The sequence below is a fragment of the Ambystoma mexicanum genome, chromosome 2q (assembly GCF_040938575.1).
Source record: "Ambystoma mexicanum isolate Mex_15411 chromosome 2q, UKY_AmexF1_1, whole genome shotgun sequence".
Taxonomy (NCBI): domain Eukaryota; kingdom Metazoa; phylum Chordata; class Amphibia; order Caudata; family Ambystomatidae; genus Ambystoma; species Ambystoma mexicanum.
Window position 1 is genome coordinate 1227291192 of NC_090924.1, and position 23201 is coordinate 1227314392.

The window sequence follows — 23201 nt, forward strand, 5'->3', positions numbered from 1 at the left end:
TAGGCATAGGAAAGGGGTGGAGTTAGAGTAAACAGAAGGGAGAGGGTTTTCGGGAGAGGGATCCATCCATCTTACTTTCTGTTAGGGATATTGTCCTTTTCCTGGTCCCTCCATTTCTTGTAGGCAAGGTATTATGGGTGTAATGTCATAAGACAAAGATCACTCGATACAACAACATGGATTGGACCCCTTACAGAAGGCTTGCTTTGGGCCAATCTTCTATGATATTTTACCTTGAAAAGGAGAAAAGTAGAGTGGCACCTCCTCATTCTTTGATTCAATTGTGGACTCCCACAATAGCAAGAAGAGTTTGTCTTGACCTCTTTTGAGGATGCAGTCTATACTGACCACTGTTCAACATCCTCTACCTGGGAGGATAAAACAGAATGCATCCAAGGCTGAGGAACTCTCTACCCCCATGCATCCCCAGGAAACGCAGGAGGTAACTGCTGTTGGATAAAGCATTCTGTACTGGCTGCAAAGGAAACCGGTTCCTGTTCACTGGAGATGTAAATCCCTCTTAGGTGAAAGGCAACCTCCCTGGAGTGGGAGTGCAGAAGTATTTATCTTCTCCTGTAGTGCCTAGATTGGAACTCCAGGCAACCACAGAACCAATGAAGTGACCCCTGGTTATTCCTGTATCTCTGCATCACATCAATGCCAGTTTGGGAACTTACAATCCCGTCCAACCTGCTGCATGGGAACCGCAAGAGTTTTTTCTGATCTCAATTCAAAACCATCACTACATCTCAGAATTTCGTTCAAGGCCAAAGCACCACTGTCTCTGTATCTGAGACCCACCAAGTCTTCTAGCATTCAAACTCTGATCAGCAACTTTTTCAATCTCCAAGCCAATGTCGCTGTAGCACCCTCATGTTATGCTGAGCAAACCGAACCTGCTTGCTGCCAAAGGACATTCTCTACCGCTCCACACCCAAGCATTGCTCACCTAACAGTATCTGTCATATCCAGCATCTTCAACCTGCAATCTGTCACCACTGCAGGCAGCACTGCATTGCTGCACTTGGCGCATCTGCTCCTCGGCTCTACACCAGCCTGGCACCGAAGAGACTCAAACTCCGGGTTTGACACCAGAGAGCCTGGCTCAACTTTGTTGAGCCCCAAGATAAGAACATAAGGTAATATGAATATATCATGAATATACCCTGTCCCACTGATCCACTTTTTGTACAATATTGACTTTCTCTACCTTGTTCTTAAAGATATATCCTTTGAACTTTGACAATGTACCAATCATCTGCATGAACACCTCTAGATTGTCTTTTGACAAAAACCTGTATTCTTTGTGTTTTCTTTTACAGGGGTGGGTTTTTGTAATATTTTTGGATTAGCTGTTTCCATTTTATTGTAGAATTAAACGTCTATAATTTTATAGAACATTGATCGGGCATTCTATTATTTTGAGCAATTGTACTTTAGTTGTTTGGGTTGCTACTGCTAATAGCTTACACCAGTTCTAAAGATATAGCTGCACTCAGCCTGCACCTACCACTGAACTTGAAAGAGGCATACCTTTTGAGAGGTGATTGTTCCACCTTTATGACTGAGATCATTGATGGATTAATAGTAGTGCAGGGCTGAGTAGGCAGTTTATCCTCTACCCATCACTTTACTGCTGTAATCCAGTAGTCATTTCACCACACTACTCTCTCCCATGAATGTTTTGATCCAAATTGTTTCTGTACTCAGTACTTGTTGCCGGGCTTCACTGGCATGCACTATAGGGTGTATCATTCGTTTTGGACTACTGGGTGATGCTTGAACCATCTGTAAGCCAGAACTACTGCATTAGAGAACAGATAGGGAGAAACGGCAAGGGAAGGGACACACAGGTTATAGGTGTTGTTTGGTTAAGTGCCCACCCATTGACTGCCCATGGCCATGCTAATGTCTTTGACCATCCCCACCCAGTTCATGCTCCTACGCGATCAAAACACATCCTCATGGGAACTTTTTGAGCTTGCTTTAAGCAATCCTTACCATCAAACCTTGCACTTGAAGGGCATGCCAATGTTTTTTCAAAGCAGTCTTATGAGTGTTGATAACTTAATTAGAGCTGTAAACCTGCAACTGGTGTAATAAACGTGTCTTAAGCAGGTCCGCATTTAGCCATTAGATTTATAAGCACTATGCATGCCCTTCACCGAAGTCCTGTTAAAAACAAGCATTGCCAAAACCAGCAGTTGTGGCTTGTGTATAAGTATTAGGCATTTGCCAGGTACTGCTATTAGATGCCCAGGTATGCACACAATTTTGTACCTGCTACCATCAATGGCCAGTTGATATCACTATGGCAGTGTCTGGCACGTGCCTTTCCAGGACACAAAAGCTCAAACTGTTGGCATTGTCTATGGTTGTTTTACTCTTCACCAGAATTGGTGCAACAAAAGTAAAAGACTTTGGTGCACCAAAAACAACAATGATATGATAGGTTATTTATAACAAGCTTAATACCCAGAGGTTTCTAAGCACGGACCAGGAGACCGAACCTGTGTTGCTCTGTGTCGTCTTGCTTTCAAGGTGAGCACGTTGCCCCTGAGCTATCCCCCCGAGCTGACAATCATTTTTCATAAGGCCCTTCAGGAAAAGATCATATTACTATCACACAACTCAATATTACTCATTTAATCAGCCACAGAAGAATTCAATGTCAAGTTGTTCTTGCTGATTTGAAGGCTCTGCAATGTTGACCTTCATGTCCAGGAAACTGATTTTGATATTTGACTGGATTGCTGAGCAGTCTTTCCGGTTACCAATGTTGCCAGTTTGATTTTAAATTAAGGTTAAAATGATGGAATGGTTCAAGCCCATATAGAAAGATTCAAGCTGTAAGGTAGCATACATGCCCCCACTTCTGCCCAAATTAAAATGGGATTAGCACGTCAACAAACCAAGCAATCAAAGCTCATTTGAATGCATGTTCATGGTGAGAAAACGTAGGGCGAGATTACATAAAATACCTTTGGTACAGTGCAATTTCCACTGGTCATTTGTGGCAAATCTCATTGCAAACATTCCCAACATAGAACAATGCAAGGAGGACACCTGGGAGGAGACAGGGAGCTCTGTAAACATAGGAGACAATAACATAAGATCCACAGCTGACAGCTGCCTTTCAATTGCACACAACTGGAGTAAACTTTGCAGTCGGACCGCTGAAGTGTTTTAAGATGCTGGTCTCAATTAATTATCGGTTGATGCATAGAATGTAAACATTTTGATACAGGGACATTCTATGGTGAAATTTGAATCTTAGGAGTAGATTTCTGTAATGAAAGCAAAGAGCATCATCAGAGATGATCTCACTGTTGGTGTTCACATCCTCTGTTGAAATAGATCCTTTAATATTGTGTCAAGTCATCTACATACAACCTTTGACGTGTGCCAAGAGGAAATGGATTTAAAAACCCTCCTAGGGTCAAGAACCATAAATGAGATAACACGATTTTAGCTTTTACAACTGATCAATAAGGAAGTGCATGGTTTATAGATGGCAGCATTTGTTAATGTTGCATATTAAGTGAGGGTGATGTCCTCGCTCTCACATGCATTAGACCAAGCCTTGCCTTAATAAGACATTCTGATCCATGAGCAGGCATTATATATTCTAAATAAGTATTCTAAATAAGATACGCAGAGCCAAACTTCAATCACAGTAAGACATAGGTTCTTCTGTATAATTTGGATTTCAATTTGAAAGCCACTGTGATTCTTTCTCAATATGTTTTCACTTACAGTTCCAAGATCAATGATGAAACAGTCGCCCTTGTTGAAGCTTGACCATCCCAGTGGAACCTCTGTGGCCCTGACAACTCTCCGACCCTTAATGTGAAGTAGCCTTTTGGCACTCAGGTCATTCGTAACCACGTGTTGGAATCCAGAAGCGACACCGCCGGCCTGAAGAAAAAGGAAAGATGCAGTGATTTGTGGGTCACATCAAACAATCCCAGCTTAATTTCTAGATTGACCAAACCCAGCTCAAACAGGTGTATTTATTAGGTAATCGGGCATCGTTTTTTTCATAGCAAAGCAAATCATCAAAGCAATGCACATGTTGAGAATGAACAAGGTTTTTGCTGGGTGTATGATGTCTGTTTCTATTGGTTTTATGGAGCTAACCCCCTCCATCTCCTGTGCACCTCATGGTGCAGAATGCATTCCAATGCATCCTCTTTTTGCACCCAGCAACTATGGATGATGCCATTCCCTGCAGAATTCCAGAAACAACTCAGACAAATTAGAGGGCTACTTTGGAAAATTGGTTATCCACAAAAGGAGCGGAACCCTTGCTTGGTTAAACTATATTTAAAATGGTATCTGTATGAAGGTTGATGTTGTATGTGCAACATGTTTTACTCCTAGTGCATCTAAAACAGAGGTATTCTTAAACAGTTCTAATCCAATTGCACTGCTGTCAACAAGGTATGCAATTTCACTATGTGTTACCATATTTGTTTGATTGTCTACTAATGACCATTTGCAATAAGATAGATGATTGTGTAGAAACATTCAAATGATCCCATTATTACGTCGTAAACTGGAGCTTGTTTTTCAGAGTGTTAAAACACCCAAAACTATCTGAACAACACAAAGTTGTATAAAGCATAAAACACGTGATTAATATTAACATTGAGAGGTGAAAGTCAAACATTAAAAGTCAGTTTAACAATGAACATGAAACATGAACAAGTTTGTTTTGCATTTTACAGCAGGGATCAGAGCATTACATCACTGGGCCGGCATTGCACACCCATGTAACGACACTCTAAAATATGCAATCGCCAGTGTCAAATGACATACCTTAAACACACAGGGGCCGATTCAAGGAACAAATGTGTGCCAAAAATCGTGCCACAAGCTGGCACAAGCGTGAAAAAGCAAGCACACATGTGCGATTCATGGAAGGCCCTGCGCGTGTTTTCCCTGGGATGTGCGTCAAATCCGTGCGTGGCGCACACGGGCACACACGTCATTGTAACATCCAGAACGCCATGCGACACACACACAGCGAAAGCGCACAACATTAGTGCACACACCAAAAAGGGGGTGGAACACGGGACGGAACGCATAGAATGGGGAACAACGCGTGAAAATAGGGGCATAACTGGGGAAGTACTGCTGGGAAGTACACGGAACGCCCACACGAATGCGAACTACACGTCTTCATGGAATCGAATAGGGGAAACCCATGCACAGCCAAAGACACGCACAGACCTAAACAAATCCACCACACAAAGGCAGGCGGTGTCGTCCCTGCGCATTACAAAAATGCACGCAAACAACAAACATGTATATACAGCTACGATGAATGTCCCATTCTGTGGCCCCCTAGGAGAAATGTCATGTCACGCAACGCTCAGGCATCCCAAAAAAGCAAGAAAAAGAGATACGTGACCCCTGTAGCCATGTGCATGTAAAAAAACACACGCAGTACGCTGTGGCAGCCAGGAACACAAAAAATGCGTACGTGACCAACACGCCGGCTAGTATGCCTGAAAAAAAGGGGTACGTGACTAGCAGGGACACCAGCAGTAGGAAAAATTGCGTGTGTGACTCGCTGTGTGCTTTGCGTGTAGAAGAAGAACGTGTAGCCAACACCCACGCCAAAAGAAGAAGTACGCACTGTAGCCGCTGTGAAGTAATTGCGTGTGAACCCCAGCGTCTGAAAAACACACGCACCGCTCCCACAAAAAGCACGTACAGAGCGATGGAAACCCACATGGGACCTTCAACCCGTGCCAGGGAAACAACCGTGCGCACGTTACGTCACCTACGCGCTTACACGCCAAGGCCTTTTCCTCGGAATTCACGCAAACGTGCTGTTTTTCACGTGCCAAATCACTCTGTATCAAGCTGGCCACATGACAACACACAGAAGACCACGCTCCTTCCCAGAAAGCCAAATTACTGCCCCCAGAGCCCAGAGCAGCCTTCCACCAGCCATCTGCTGCTGCCTGCCTGCTGCCACCGTGCCCTGCCATTTGGTGCCTGCACATCTGGCATCTGCAGGGGTCCAGTTGCTGTGACCACCCCCGCTGGAACAGAAGACTCCCGACTCGTGTTCCATCACTCCACAGCCCAGCCCCAGGACCCAGTTGCCCACACCTGCCTCAGCCGAGAGGCAGAGGGCTACCAGCTTCAGTGAAAAGGAAGTTGGTATCCTGGTGGAGCAAGTTCTGGGGCATTATGATGCCCTCTTCACACCATCACGCGCCGACAAGTAAGGATGGAAGAGGATCTGGAAGGACATAGTGGGTGCCATCAACGCGGAGGGGGTGGCACCCTGCAACATCAAACATGTCCAGAAGCGCTGGGAGGACTACAATTCCAGGACCCTGAAGAAGGCCCAGTGCCTCTTGGAGGCAGCGGATGCAGTGGGGCGCCAGCCCCCGCTTATCACCCAGCAGATGGTGGTCCTGGAGCACATTCGCACAGTGCTTCACCACCAGATCCCCAGGATGCAGGCCCATCTGGAGTTGAGCGGTAAGTGACCATGCATTCACGTTTAAAACAGTGCATGTTGCAGTGTGCTAGTAGTTAGCTACTTAGCTGCATGTGTGGCATGGGTCATGTTTGGATGTGTGTGTGCAGGGACATGATGGTGCTGCATGTGAGTCCAGTCAGGCGTGACCCACATGGATGGTGTATGTGTTACAACGCATCATGTGGAGCAGCATGCGGAATGCACACATGTATGCATGCCTGTGTATGTACTTTGACATGTTTGCGGTGTGAGAGATGTGTGCTGCTGTCATGGAGATGCATGATGTACATGTCCGCGTGTCTGAGTAGTGTGTGCGCCATGGATGCATGACACATGTCAGTGACAATGTGTTGATTCACTGATGCAGCCTACTCATCCTTGTATCTACTTTGTCTGTGGGTATACGGGACCAGATGCATGACCCTCTGATGATGCGTGTGCATGTGATCAGCATGTCCCATGATGCATGTGAGTTTCAGCCCACCATTTGATGTTTCTATGGTGCAGTAGACATGGATGCAAATGTTTGTTGCATGTGCCATGCAGGAGCATGTGTGTTGCCTGCACTGACCCATGAGATGTTGGGAGACATGATGGAAGTGACGTTTGACAGTGCCACTCATGTGCTATTGCTTTCTGTCTAGGGGACTATTGTACAGTACCCTGATGCTTGTGTTCATGTCTCCCTTTACACAGCGGTGAGTGAAGGTGAGGTCAGAGACAGCGCTGTGGAGGAAAGCGGCAGGGATGCCTCCACAGGCCGGCGACGCAAGGCCCAGTCACCCACCCAGGAAATTCCATCATCTGGGAGCGAGGGGACTGGTGCCGTGTCTGCCACTATGGCTGCAGCGGAAGGGGTGGATGAGCCCCCACAGGGGCTTGCAATGGCAGAAGACAGTGCGTAGCCATCCAGGTTGGTGGTGTGTATAGAGGAGGAGGAGGCCGCTACAGAGCCGCACATGGGGCCTGGTGGGGGTGGTACCACTTGTGCAAGTAGTGCAGTCCAGTGGCAGGGGCAGGTTGCAGCACAAGTCACTGCGGAGGTGCCTGTGCATGTGTCTGTCCCTGACACTGTGACTACATCACCATGCACCAGCAGGGATGCCCCGTCCCAGGCCCGTCCGCAGGTAGGGGGGAGGTCCACGTCATCTGGCACTCCTCTACCTATCGACGAGGGGACCCGTGACTGGATGGAGTCCGTCCTGATTGGTGTCGTGTTGTGCACACGTGACATTCGTGATGACGTGCGTGCTTCCTGGGGGGATCACGCACGTCATTACGAAGAGCTGTGCACCAACATGGCCCAGTTGGGAGGGTCCATGGTTGGGGGTTTCCTCCATGTGTCGGCCAGCCTTGCGGCCCTCTCCTACTCTGTGCACACTATACACCAGTCATTCTCTGTGCCGTCTTCCGGCCCAGATGCCACCACGGCCCTCTTTGGATCTGCCCCAATCAACACAGCCAGCCTGGTGGAGATCCCATCCCTGCCACAGTCGGGAGTTGGAGGTCCAGCAGGGGTGGACACCCCACCAACTGGACCCCAGTGGATGGAGGATGTGTCGGCATCATCGGGCAGAGCACGTGCACAATGGCACCGGTGGATTCCATCATCCGGGATGCCATCGTGGTGGCAGAGGCTGTTGCATCGGAGGCAGCCGCAGGCTCAGCATGGGAGGCATTATGGCTCGGGGCCATCAACATCAAAGGGGCAGGCATCGGCCGGATGGTAGGAGGACCCTGGATTGGGAGTGTCTTCCGTGTGGCAGCAGTTGTGCCAGCAGATAGATGCGGAGCGGCGGCGGGCGGAGGAGGCATGGCTCACTATGGTCAAGGCGGAGAACTCCATACGCAGGGCATTGAGGTGGGCTGAGTGCCTCGAGGCAACTCGCAGGGAGTTGGAGGAGGGCATGGCTGCATCCCTGCGAAACCTCTGGGCCAGGGAAGAGGCCCACCTCTGGGACGTTGAAGAGGAGTTTGATGATGCCCTGGCCCGGAACATTGAAGAGTGAGCCATAGGACTTGCCCGCCGCCTTTGTACATAGTTCTTTAGGGTTAGGTTTCCTTTGTTTAGTATTTTTTTTTTTTTGGAGTTCATGGACATTGCACCTCTTTATGTATATAGTTTTTTTTATAGGCTTTTTGGTAGGTTCCCTTTTCTTTTGGGATCATGGACCCTTTGGACTTGCATTGTAAATAGTTCAAGACTTGTACATAATTTCGTTATTTGTACTTCCCATGGATCAATGGTTTTTATTTTTTTTAATGTACTTTATATGGACAATGGCAATGGACCACTTTTCTAGTTTCATGTTGTGGATTTTTGTTTTACATTGGAATTCTTTCTTTTCATTTTTTTCCTTTAATTATTTCTTAATTTGCACGTTTGATTTTTCATTTTGTTATTTCATTACCTTTTTCAATACATTTCATATTCCTTCATTATTGGTGTGGTGTATTGTCATTGGTTTTGTGCATGTCCCTTTGAGCATTGCCTCAGCCATGTGTTGCCACTGTGTGGCTCTGTTGTACACTCATGCATGCCCATGCTGGTTCTTTTGAGACTCTCAAGGCATGGCTAATTTGGGAGTGGGTGCAGTGGATGGTTGGGTGCTTGTACTGGGGAGCAGGGATGATTTGGGTTGGCATGAGGGCCATGGGTCTGCTTTGTTATGACATGTTGTTTGGTGGGCCATGTGTCGAGCCTGCTGGCAGGTGCCCGTCAATGGTGGTGGGGGTGAGGGGACATGTGTCGGGGCCTGCTGGCAGGTGCCCGTCAATGTGTGTCAGGGATCCCAAGTGCATGGTGCCATGTGGCCTGCCTGTGGGGCATGCCCAGGGGTGATGGGATGCCTGCAGGGCATGCCCAGGGGTGTGGGGTGGTCCCCTGTGGTGTTGGCTGTCTGAGGGGCATGGGGACGTGGGGCACACCTGGGAGGGCACACACTGCCAAATTGTGTGTAAAACTTCACACGAACCCCTTGGAATACATGTACCCTGCTCCCGCCAGGCCTATCACGTGTGAAACTCCATGCGCACCCCCGGAAAACACGTACCCCATCATCCCTGGGCATGCCCCACAGGCAGCCCATCACCCCAGTCCATACCCCGCAGGCAGCCCATCACCCCAGTCCATAGCCGGCAGACAGCCCATCACCCCTGGGCATGTCCCGCAGGCAGCCCATCACCCCAGTCCATACCCCACAGGCAGCCCATCACCCCAGTCCATAACCCACAGGCAGCCCATCACCCCTGGGCATGCCACGCAGGCAGCCCATCACCCCAGTCCATACCCCGCAGGCAGCTCATCACCCCTGGGCATGCCCCCGCAGGCAGCCCATCACCCCAGTCCATAGCCTGCAGGTAGCCCATCACCCCTGGTTATGCACCGCAGGCAGCCCATCACCCCTGGGCATGCCCTGCAGGCAGCCCCTCACCCCAGTCCATACCCCGCAGGCAGCCCATCCACCCTGGGCATGCTCCACAGGCAGCCCACTCCACAGGCGGGACTTTTTCCACATGTTTTCGCTGCTGCGAGTGGGCTATGTGTATTCTGATGGGTGCGCAGGGAGTTTTACACGCGATTGGCCTGGCGCAAGCAGGATACGTGTATTCCGGGGGTGCACGTGGAGTTTCACACGCGATAGACCTGGCGCGAGCGGGTTACGTGTATTCCGAGGGGTGCGCAGGGAGTTTTACATGCGATTGGCCTGGCGCGAGCAGGGTACGTGTATTCCGGGGGTTCGCGTGGAGTTTTACATGCGATTTTGCTGGCGCAAGCGGGGTACGTGTATTCCGAGGAGTGCGGGGGGAGTTTTACACGCATTTTCTCTGGCACGAGTGGGGCACGTGTATTCTGAGGGGTGCGCGGGGAGTTTTACACACGTTTTCATATGCTGGTGCACTGGCCTTTGCGCCTTGTACTGGATTTGGCGATGTTTTTGGTGCACAGGGCGGGGTTGAGGGCGTAACTGGTGCTGCTGCAGGGTCGCTGCACCACTCTGCGCCACGGCTGCTTATGGATGTATAAATCCATGAATACGCTGTGCGTCCAAATGGGTTTTGGCGCACGCGGCTGGCGCAGACTGCCGCTCACGCACTCTTTGCGCCAGTCGCGTGCACCACTTGTGCGCCAAATTCTATGAATTACCCCCACATTGAGGTGCGTGACCTGTGAGGATCTCATGTTCTGCATAATTGACCCTTGTACTGCTGCATTGTTAAGGCTAGTATGGCTAAATTATAGTTGTTTGAAGTGCAAAACCCATTTTAGACTTTGAGCATCCACACAGCCATTTTTGCATATTTTGTCTTTACTTACTCAAAAATGCATTGCCATAATACCATGGATCAGTGAACTTGGTGGATGACATGATGTACCTCAGATTTCTGACTAACCTAACATGGACTTAACCCCCCAGCAATATGCACGATCATATTGAGGCAATAGTCAAACATGACACAAAGTATGCATACTTGGATACCATTGAAGAATTACAGATCACATTGCCACTGGCTCAGGCTGTTGCAGGAACCAGAGCCATCATTTTTGTTTTATCTGGATTCAAGTTTAGGCAATTTGCTTCCATCCAATGGGCTTTCAGGGAAGGTCTTAGGACTGTTTTGGGTGACACATGCATCCGTGTGCCATCGGCATTCCTAATACATTGAAGGACATGGTTCTGTATGATATTACTCAGCAGCCTGCAAACACACTGAAGAATAGAGGGATTCGGGCAAGCCCAATGGTACCCAATGTAACAATCCTTGCCAAGTTCCAGAAATTCCTTAACACGTCTCATGATAAATGGTTTAAAAAGAAGCAGACACCTTTTTGTTTTGAATAGTGGTCCTGTGTATCAGCCAATTGTCTTCCGCCTGCATACAAAGATACACACTCTGTTTGAGCCCGTTTGAGATTAGATGAAGAAGCCAGCCTTTGACAAGCATTGTTCCTTCTGGGGGATTACTGCTTTTTCTAAAAGACCCCCATCAAATGCAGCCAATTGATGATTTCTGTAAATTAGGTATCACTGTTTTAAGTGTTTGTAAGTGAGGCATGATGGGAAAGATACAAGCTGCTTATGCCAGCAGCTAAAGTGAAGAACCCAGCTGAGACATGACTACATTAATCAAGCACATTAGTTGATGTGGGGATGAAGCCTAAACTCAAGAGTTAATAGTGGGTTGATAACAGCATGGAAAAACTCAATTTAAACTTATGAGAACCAGTTGAATTCACTGCAATGTTCCTTAACTTGAGCAAACCCCCTAGTCACAGAATCTTGGATTACCATATTCTGTACAGACTGGAAGAGCTTTTGGAGACTTTGTCAACTGTTTTATAAAATACAATATTTATTGTAAAACATGACATGATTTGCAATGCTGTTTGGTTGGCTTTCTGCTATCCCAAACCATGAGAAATTGTTCTTTCATATGTGCAGATGTAGGGATATTATGGCATACTAACCCTCTTGTGTGCATAAATGGAAGGAAAGCAATTTTACGACTAACTCTTTGAGGACTGCGTCATATTCCACGACAATATGGGTTACATGGTTCTTTACAATAATATCTAAACTACTGTGTTTGAATAGACTCTTATGAATATCCCAAACACCCTAAGGCTGCTTCTCTGTTTGATGGGCAATGAGGCACATCTGTTCTTTTCTGGGTTATTTTGAGATATGCCCACAGGGGTAGATATACTAACTCGTCCCAGATATGAAACCACAGAAAAAAGCTGGGTTGGAAATGTGCTCATGTCTCATGATCTTCTGAATTGTCGTTGTATCTCATGTGCCACATGAATTAAAAATTATCTGTCACTGTATTATCAGTGGAGATCATCAACCACACTATGAAGACACGCAGGACAATCAAGTATGTCCATCATGCAAGCAAGCATGTTGGTGACTGATCACCTCTGTCAATTGAGGAATTAAGTCACCCATTCCACAGACATGTACTTAAATGGCCCATTCCGCAGCAGAGGCCAGGTGGTGCAGATGGTGTTGGACTGAAGTACTATGGCTACTGTCCTTCCCTTCTATATAGTTTTCTCATGGTTGGTATCTGCACTTCAGGTTTGACTTCATGGGCTGTCTGTGTCAGACATCTAGGCCATTGGTCTTTGTTACTGCACAAACATGCCTCAGGGATGCCTAAAATCATGGATAGCCTAAATGCAGAAAGCAGATGAATGTTCTATGAAAGCTGCATCCCATAAGAGTGTCTCTCTACATCACTCTGGAAATACTAGTATTGGAAGAAGCTTAGACTGGTTCACAATTGAGCATGACTTCCCAGTTAGGCAAATACCATATTCATACCACCAGAGGATGGACAGAAAAAGGTGCTGGGTTTGGAACAACAATGTACTTTAGCAATTTCATGCCGGCCATGGTTGGAGCCTGTCATGAAGCAAAGCAGAATCAATGCAGGTAGTCCAATGAACAAAAGCTCATTCGATTGTAAGCTGGAACAAACAAGGGCCATCTAGAGAAAAAAGAGCAAAAACCAGCACTAAGGACGTTATTAAAGGTTTAGTGGTATTTTGGTGGTAAATCTGCTGAAATACCAACAGCCAGATTTAGTGTTACCACCACTTGACCCAGTGGAATCACTGCTAGATCATAAATGGTGGTATGGCAGATTTTGCCCACATTTATGGTGTCCATAGGACTCCATGGGAATTTCAGCAGAATTACTACTGGCTTTAATTCTATCAATTTTGATGATTATTGATGTCAAGATGCCAGAATAACTTCCAGCATTTTGCTGGAGGTTTTTCCTCCACCTCACTGCCAAACCTTTAATTTGGCGGTGCACTAATGCAGTGATAATGCAATGGTAAAGGAGTTACCACCACATTACTGTCAATTTGTCATGATGCCCTACGTTTCTGGGTCTTTGTAAAAAGTCTCTTGATGCAACACAAAGTCTCTCAATCTGTGATACCATACTTGAATGGCCTTAGTCACTTACAGTCTATCATAGAAGGGGGCTTACGTTGCCCTCCACTTATCAATTGGTTCTGGGTCTCTTTGTTCACATCTTTCCTTCCTGGTTCTTTAGGTTTTCAGGAGACCCTTTCTCTGTGATCTCTGAGTCTAGGTGCACAAGCACCTTAGGCCTTGGCAGCTAGAGAGAGGCTTAGCTGGGCATCTTACATCTTCTCCATGTCTTTGAGAACTGTCTCTGTTCTTCAACACAATGTTCTCGTCTACCTCCTTGATGGCCAACAATAGTATTGTGCCCAGATGGCGTGTTTGCCTTCTCTACCAACTGCCGCTTTCGCTCCCTTCTGTCCACCTCCTCAAGGATCCACCACAGACTTGTACATCCATCTCTTCTCAAGACCACCTCTCATGTGTTGGAGGTGCCTGGTCCTTTTTCACCTTTTTCTTTTCTGACCTCCTCTGTCATCCCCTTTGGTTCTCCTTCAGTTTCTCCTCCAACCAACTCTTGGTCTGTCTTCTCCTCTCGCTATGTAATCACATCCTCTTTGATAAGCCTTTCCTCTGGCTTTCCATTTCCAACGTCCTTTGTTTCTTACCAGTTGTTCTCCTTCTTCACTTTTTCTCTCCTCCCTAGTCCTCCCCGGCCTCTTCCTTAGCCATTACTTAAAAAGTGGTGCTTCTCAGCCCCCGTTGCTTCCCCACCTTCCATCCCAAGTGTCAGCCTGGGGATGTTGTCAGAAATCTCAAACATTTTTTGTTTTGTCATGACTCGCAGAAGAAACACCCATCACTACTCAAACAGCATAGTCCTTCGTTCCCTTTTCTACATCCTTGGTGGTTACCATTGCGACTACACCAACGCCATGAGCATACACGACATACGCCAACTACTGAATGTCCACGCCGGATGGTATCTTGTGTAGTCATGGGTACCCGACGTACGGCGGTGCGTCGGTATGTCACTACCAATCCCAAAGATGCATGAAGAACAGCATTTCCATGGCGCCGGCAGTTCTAATTAAAGTAAGTTCCCTGGCGTTTCGACACTTGTTATTACTGCTTTGATTCCTCTGACCCTGTTTCTGCCTCACTGACCTTTTCTTGGATTGCGTTTTGATACTGTTTTTTCGTGACTACACTGCTGAATGAACTTTGCTTTGGATTATTTACTGCCTTGTGTTTCCCATTGAGGGATTCTGCAGGAGTGGGAAACTGCTTTGTTCTTTGGTCCACCTCTGCACACTGGACTTTGGGCACTTTGCAGCTTTGATAAAATGTGCATTTTAAGTGTTGGTAGTGCATCCTCGTTCCGTCCGGGGATAGGTCCCTTTTAACCATACTAACATCCCTTCTCTTTCTCATCTAGTTCTTCAACCTCCTGCATTTCTACTAAAAACCTCTTCACACCAGGAATCCTCCTCTGTACACATTAGGTAAGCGTTTACTAAGACATGATAGTTTGGCTTGCTCTCTGGTACACGTTCCACGTCTTTGTTTGTTCTTTAGACTGCAGAGTGAAAGAGCCACCAGGCAACCTCTTCAAGGATTCTCAGTTTAGCGTCCAGTATTTCACAGGCTAGTTTATGCATGTTTTGCTTTTGCTAGGTTATTGGCACTAAAACCCCATCCTTATTTTTGCAGCCTGGTATTTACCTGGTGGTATGTTTGCTCTTTCATTTGAATCGCAGCTCCGCCTGTACAAGTCAAACAGGCAGAGGAGTGCTTCATAGGAAAGGTTGCCGTCATTGAGGAGACCCTATACATAGTGGGGTTGTCTCGGAGAAGAAACAATCCGACAGCATAAAGGCCTATTTGTGAGTACTAATAGGTTTGAAATCTGGAATGTGGCTCGGGTGGGTTGTAAAATAGCTTATTCTAAGCAGCTGTGGTTTGATGAAGACTAGATCATTTTGAGGTATCAGGGGCCACAGAGAGTTATCATTCTGATTTTGCATTGGCTCGGCAAACAACCATGGGTATGAATGTGGGGGCTTGATGGGTAGGTGTTTCTAAAGGTGTGGGCCTTATAATCAAATCATTCCAGTTGGCATTGTCGCTGATGAAGGTAATGTTCTGCTTCATGGAAGACTGACTAGAATTGGTCTCGGTGAACCTGTACACTAATCACCTTGGTAATGCTTCATGGTGTATGGGACGTTTGGAAACATGTCTTTGGGATCTCTAAAATGAGCAAGAGTGACTTAAAGGTAAAATGTTATCAAGATTAGAATTAGCATACAACCTTAGAATAGTCAGTGGTCACACCATGTCTCACTCACCCACCTACTCTCCAGAAACCCCTCTGACATTGATTACACTCTGATCTTTATCGATCACTGATACATGATTGAAGGACGAAAGTGATCATGACCACTTAAAAATGAAACACCTTGGTACATGGTCAGAGACATTGCTTAATGGTCGATCCAGTTACTTTAGAATCAACAAATTGATTGGGGCTAACAATAGGAATGACAAATTTAAAATGTACAGACTAGTAGTCAGGACAAGAACAGTTGGCTGGGGCATAAGCATAATTCAGTATCTCGAGACCTGAAAGAGAAAGGGCTTTGAGCATGTGACTTGGCCAGACTCAATGTCACTTTCTACAAATTAATTGAATAAGATCAGACATAGCTAACAGATGATGGTTTAATAAAAAGTGCAAAGATGGCATATTATCACTCTTTGAAAAGCTTAAAGAATCCCTAGAGTGACTGTGGTGATAGAAGAAGGACCAGTTTAGACTGAAATAAATCACTAGAAATGCCAAATGAAACGCGCAGGCTAGGCTCTCTGATGAAAAACCAAATAGCCTATGTGGCGGGCTAGAAGGAGTCAGGTGACTTACAGACACTCTGCCAGCCTCGACATTAATGTCTCTTTATTTCTCAGGCTCCCCATAGCCCTCTGGCCCTCTGATAGTCTAGGTTCACCAGCGCCTCGACAGGTAGTCTGCCCGGTCTGGATTTCTGGACTCTTGTAACCCATACAGCTTTCCAAGCTTTTGATACTACAGTTCACCCCTCCGAATGGTATTATTTCTTTGGGAGTGGTCGCCTTTCTTACTCTGCCTGACTTGGCTGTTGTCGTACCTCTTAGTTGGAGATCAGAGATCCAACTTCTCTGCTGCAGTTTGATCTCGGCATCTGTTAACAGGCCATAGGCACAACACGGTTTCTCTGTGATCATGCCACCAGATGGGACGGTCTCTTTACCACCTTTGTCTCTCTGCCGAACTTGGCTACTCGGTTGGTCAAGACACCACCCTTCCATCGCCTTTTTGGCAATCCGCTCGGCTCCAGGCTACTGCCGGCTGAGCGGTCTAGTGTGGCTACACCCCTCCAGGGCATTCTTCCATCTGAGGCTCTCCTCTGCATAGGATTCTCTCTAACTGTCCGTCATGTTTTTATGTACATCAACACAAACAAAAGGGGCTTGTCACTGCTCTTTTTCTGTAGATTTCAGGCAAGGCAAGCTCCAGCATTAGCTGAAGCCAAAGAAATGTCACTTTTTGGTGGATTCAAAACAGAAGTAACAGCAGTCTTTCTGATTCCCATGTAGGAAGATAACGTGTGCTGGACTGGGAGTTCCTTACCAGAATAGGAGTCCTTGTCCCCAAGTGGGCTTTCACTCCCAATGAGGTCCCACTTGCCCTGACCCCTAGGCAGGGTCTTGCTCTGCGGGCTCACCTCCATAGACTCAAAGGGTGTGGCTCCCCCCTTGGGGAGAAGTGACAAATTGCCCAGATTCGTCACACTGTCCTGTCTAAGGATAACAGATTCCCTAGTCATTGATCCCCCATGGCTCAACTAATTTCAGAATGGATGGTGACATGCCTTCATTTAGTACGATGATAGCTGCAGAAGAATGGGTTAATCAGGTTATCTGACTACATATTTGAGGATCTGAAGTGGGAGAGTTGGTACAAGTTTGGTATTCTTCCAGTAACCTGTGGTCTTGTTCAATACAATTACTGTTACCAGCTTTGTAGTGTATATTCAAACCCAGAAGAGCAACAAAAGTCCATTCTTAGATTGGCTTTCTTCTGAGCCTTTTTGAAGATAAAGTTGAGCGGTAAATCCACTGAGACTAGACATGATAAAGGCAGTGCTGATAACCCATCAAACTCCAGAATATTCATTCAGGGGATAATAATCTTTAATGTTTTAATGCATGTGACAGACAAAACATATGCTATAGACCCATTCTCTCATTGACTGATTCATGTAGCTAATGGGCAGGTTCCTGTATATCTATATGTAGAATTGGATCTCTGCCCGGCTATTCTGGTGAAGGCTCAGCATGGGTTTAGAAGGATGTTTAGAACTACTAAACCGTTTCTAATTTTACATGTGTTAGTGTAAAAGAATTAAAGGTTGGGAGAAGTTGTGGTGAGCTTGAATTTCATGGGCCTCAGTACCACATTTGACTTACGGGACTGGGCAAAGCTCTATCTGGATGGTGCTCTGGCATATGAACATGCAGGAGCCCATGTAAATATTTAGACCCAGCTCCATTTAAAATTAGGGAACTCTGGTAGGATACGCAGAGTAGGATAATGTTCAAGTATCTTCTACACCACAAGTTGTCATTATACAACAAAGAAATTGAAAGATCTCTAGAAACTGCAATGCCAAATACCGGGACAGTGGCAATGAAGCAGCTTTGGGCGATATTATTTGATCAGGATGCCATGCTGTTGGCTCACTAACTTATTACCCTAAATTGCTTGTTTTTTTCTGCAGTATGTATGGATAAGAATGCATGAATGAATGGCCGGATGAATGAATGAATGAATGAATGAATGAATGAATGAATGAATGAATGAATGAATGAAAAACAAAGTTGCACATTGATATGTCAATGCCAGCAGTGATCTGGCTGGGGCCTAAATAAAGTAATACAATAGATCTCTGCATACCGGGAAAGAAACTCTTGGAAGTATAGACCTATTCATGTTTTTGTCTATACATTTCTATTAGGGGTGCTTAGGATTATCACAAGGAGAAAGTAAGTGAGAGCAGCCCAGGCCAACAGTGCCATTGTAAGTCTTTTTAGAAGCCACATGGAAACATTCCTGCCCTAGCCCTACAACTTAATAAAGCTAAAACATGGAGTATTATACCCTCTGCTAGCTGTAGCTAGCGATACAAGTCTGTCCAGGTATTGCCAAAAGCAACCAGTACACATGGAGCTGGGAATGGATGCAATATCTCAGGTCCTTACAATTTGCATCCCTCTCCTTGTAAGCATAGATTTGGTTTAAACCGGTGGTCTTGTTGACACAGTAGATATTATGAATGAGGCCTTTGGGAAGAGTGCTTGGCTTTCACTTGCAAAAGACCAGTTGGGTACACTTGAGTTTGCACATTTCTTTGAAGGAAGGAACATGTAGCAATTGCCAACACATTGACCCTGGAAGAGGAGATAAAAAAGTAATTGAACTGAGTCATCTCAGATTTTGAGAGAGAAATACATATGGTCAAAGGTATTAGTGTGGCAAACTAGAAGAACCTGAAAAAAGCATATGATATGTCTTTGTGATGAGATAACTCTGGAGAGCCATAAGAACAGTTTTTATTTTTTTTATTTTATTCTGCCTGATGTTTGATTCAGAAATTCCTGGTTCCCAATTTAAAGAAATATGGGTTCTTCCACTGTAGAGGAGCATCTAATAGTATGAATTTAGCAAGAGTATTAAATCTTACCAGAGCCCTGGGCATATGAGTATATAGACATGGAAATTCATTCCATACCCTTTTTCAGAATATTGACATGAATTTAATATGCTCTCTATGACAAAGGGAATGCTTTCTGTGAAAGAGGCAATTGATTGTTCAGACCCATTAAATTTTTCCGATCCTTTTCAATGGATAGATAACATTACATTTCATGAAACAAGACAGAATGTAGACAGTAATAGTAGATGTTTTTGAGAGTCAGTGAAAAACATAAGCCTTATATCGAATCTGCTGCTGTAAAAAGTACAATGCTGATACAATTTTGTATTATCACATCTAATTTGGTTGTGACATTTTTACATTTCAGCAATGAAACTCAGAGGACCCTGTGCACCATCTGAGTGTCCTGCCTGTAAAATAAAGCCCTCTGGGCCCCCAACAGGCAGGGCCCTGCCTGCAAGACTGGAATCTATCTGGAGAATTAGTAAATGGCCCCCAGAAGGTCATCTGATGCACTTCCTTCCTTATTCAATCTCCCCTGGGCGTCCAGCCAAGGGACAAAAGCAGCAACAGGTAATCAGGCCATTTGGGGCCAGAAAGGCCCTAAGGCTAGAACCCCTGCTCAAGACAGAACGTGAATGAGCTCACCCTTTACCTGACTCCTGCTTCCAAAAATAGGGATCGTTCCACCCATTCACTATTCATTCACCAGTGATCTCCTGTTTTCTCACATATCTGCTGTCAATTGGTTATATATTGCCCAATTCTAGCCCAACTCCAAATGTATACTTGCTTCTTCTCAGCCAACGATTGGCTCCTTCCCTTTCCATTCACCCTCCCTCCCTCTCTCTCTCTCTTGGCCTGCACCTGTTCTTCATTTTCTTCACTTTCCTATTCTGTCAATCCTGTTCATGCACCTTGAGTTGGCTTCATTCCTCCTTCAACTAACTATTCTCCTTCCCTTGTCCCCTTCAGCCCCAACTCAGTCTAATTGGTGCCTCACTCTCTGGCCTCACCTCTTCCTCTTTTGAATAGGCCACTATCCAACTCCTCCCTCCTACGTCACAGCTCTTCTCCCTCTCAAATGACCCTGTGGTCCTCTCAACTCCTACTTTCTGGATCTGAAATGTCTCAGTAAGTCACTTCCTACCAACATTCCCATGTCATGCTTGGGACTTTAACCTTCCCACAACCTCTGCAACCATCTGTCTTAAGTGTAACTCAGTCTCCCTTACCACTAGCTCCACTCCCTCCACGACCATCCTACCCACTGTGGGGGGAATGCTCTTAACCTTGTTTTCCTCTCTAATTCACACCTCTTTTTTGGCATCTCAATTAACCGCCACCTCCCCCACCCTCTGATCAGCCCATTGTTCATTTTGACATCTTGGTCAACACACCATCTAATCTCCCCTCTTCAATAGCTAATAGGAAATTCAGGCAGGACACTCTTGCCCCTTCCATTGATGATGTGAGGACCTCCCTCCTGTCTCTTTCCCCTGTTTATACCTCTTCCATTAACTGTGATTTTTCTGATGTTAAGTATGCACATATGGCTCAATTTGACCAACATTATCCTGCTCGCACAATCATACCTTCCTGTCCCCAACCTTAGCCCTGGATTACCTCTGAAATGTATTCCATCAAAACAAATATGTGCTGTGACCTACAATGCAGGCACAAATTATGATCTGTACCTGACTCCTAGTCTGCAAAACTTCCCTGGCTGCCCTCACCTCTGCATTGACTCTGCCAAATATTCCTACCGCACAAAGATAATCTCCTACCTTTCAAATCACCTCTAAAGAAATGTTTCTACCAACCAAGCTTTGCTCACTCTTCCCAAGCCAATATCAATTGCGTCTTCCCTTTCTGTCGACATTGCTCACTACTTTTATCTAAAATCTCCATCATTCTTGAAACTTTCAGTGACCTTATTTCTCTCTATCAACCCTCCATCTGTCCGCCACCTCCCCCACCACTTCTGCTCTCGACTACATCTCCCATACCTGCCCCTATTGAATGAGCAACCGTTATTCACTGTGCCAAACCATCTTCAGCTCAAGGCAACTCTTGTTATGACTCAGACTTTGTCACCCTTAAACCCAAGTGCAGGGTGGCTGAGAGGAAATGGTGTGCTTCCGGTACATTCTCTGGCAAACAGGCTCTCTGTCCGCACCAAGAAGAGAGCGCACATCCAAGCCTGCGTCTACTCGGCATCTAACAACTCGGCCGAACTCTTTAAAATCTGCAAGGAGCTGGCCAATCCTGATGCTGTCCCTACCTTTTCTGACCCATCCCAGGCCCTCTGCACAGCCCTGGCCTCTCATTTCATCTCTAAAACTCAGAACATCCTGTCCTCTCTTTCTTCCTCTCCCCCTGCCCTTTCTACTCCCTGCTGTTCCTCCGGCCCTTCTTTGGCCACCTCTCCTCCCTCCTTCTTTGCCTTTCCCCTGTTCTCTTCAGACGAGGTTTCTAGACAAGTCCGATCTATGAAAGTCTCATCAAAACACGTTCACCCCTGTTCCTCCAAAACCATCAAAGACCACATTGACACCCTGGCTCCTGCTCTGGCTGATTTCTGCAACCACTCCTTCGCCACAGGAGTTTTCTTCCACCCCCTGAAACACTCCCTTGCGTACCTTCTTCTTAAGAAACCCTCTGCTGTCCCTTCCTGCGCGGCTAACTATTGGCCAATCTCCATCACTCCTTTCCTGGGCAAACTCCTGGAAAAGATGACCATCTCCCAGCTTAATCTTCACACTGAATCTGTTGGTTGTCTCCATGACCATCAGTCTGGCTTCAGAGCCCCCAGAAGCACGGAAACTGCTCTCCTGAACATCTGTGAAGACCTGCTCTCCAACCTTGATTCCAACACCCCGTGTCCTAATCTTACTTGATCTCTCCTCTACCTTTGACACTGTCAACCATGCCATCCTGCTCAACCGACTCTGTGATAATCTGGGTATCACCGATCAGGCCCTGGCTTGGCTGACCTCCTTCCTCTCCCATTGACCCCCCCAGGTCCAACTTCGGTCCTTCCTCTCCTCTATCTCTATCTCTACCTGTGGTGTTCCCCAGGGGTCTAACATCTCTCTCTGGTTGTTCAACCAATATCTGACACTTCTTTTTCAGGCTCTCTTCCACAACCTCTTCTCCTTCTCTCATTTCTGACTGTCTGTCCGCCATCCAGGAGTGGTGTGCCGCCAATGATCTCTGCCTTAATTCCAGTAAGACTGAGATTCTCCTCAACGGCACACCTGCTCGCCCCTTCCCTGTCACTCTCTGGCTACCCTCTCTTTGCCCTCTACCTGTTCCCACCTATGAGACTAAAAACCTCAGGGTCATCTTCTACTCCACATTTTCCTTCTCCCCTCTCATCTCTGACGTCTCTAAGAAGTCACACTACCAGCTGCATCTCCTCAGAGGTATTCTCCATTTCCTCTCCATCCCCCAGAAATTCACTGTTTCCAGAGATCCGGTTCTTTCTAGGCTGGAGTACTGCAACAGCCTCTTTCTAAATCTGCCTGCCTCTACTCTCTGCCCTTTGCAACTCATCCAAAATAGGACTGCATGACTTTTCCTTGGCCTCAAGCCCAGGGATTATATCTCTCGAGGACTGAAATCTCTGCACTGGCTCCCAGTTGTAGCGAGGATTAAGTTCAAAACCCTCTGCATTGACCACAGGGCCTTTTGAGGACTGGGACCTCAATATCTTCAACTCTGTCTTCCTAAATAGCTTCCTTCTCTAGCTCTTTGCTTATCGAGCTCCAACTCCCTCAGGGTCAGTTGCCTCTCCAAGCAGCGAGTTGATGGTAGATCTCTTTCTTTTGATGGGGCCTTCCTCTGGAACAGCCTCTCTGCCTCTTTGAAACTTGAGGAGACCATCTCCGGTTCTGGAAGCACCTCAAGACCTTTGCTTCTGCTTTCTTTCCTCATCTCACCTGCGTATCTCCTGGCTGAATCTGAAATTGCACTGGTTTACCTGGCTACCCTCTGGTCTAGGGCCCAGGACCACCTGCCAGTTGCTCACCTGCACTGCCCCCCCTG

General features: G+C 46.4%; 1 protein-coding gene across 1 annotated transcript in view; it reads right to left on the bottom strand.

The window, feature by feature from the left end:
* SCIN (scinderin) overlaps positions 1-23201 on the bottom strand; it is a 535504-nt gene that overhangs the window by 429684 nt on the left and 82619 nt on the right. Inside the window, exon 3 of the mRNA XM_069648620.1 lies at positions 3757-3918. Coding sequence (XP_069504721.1) covers positions 3757-3918 — 162 coding nt within the window. The remainder of the gene's footprint in view (positions 1-3756; positions 3919-23201) is intronic.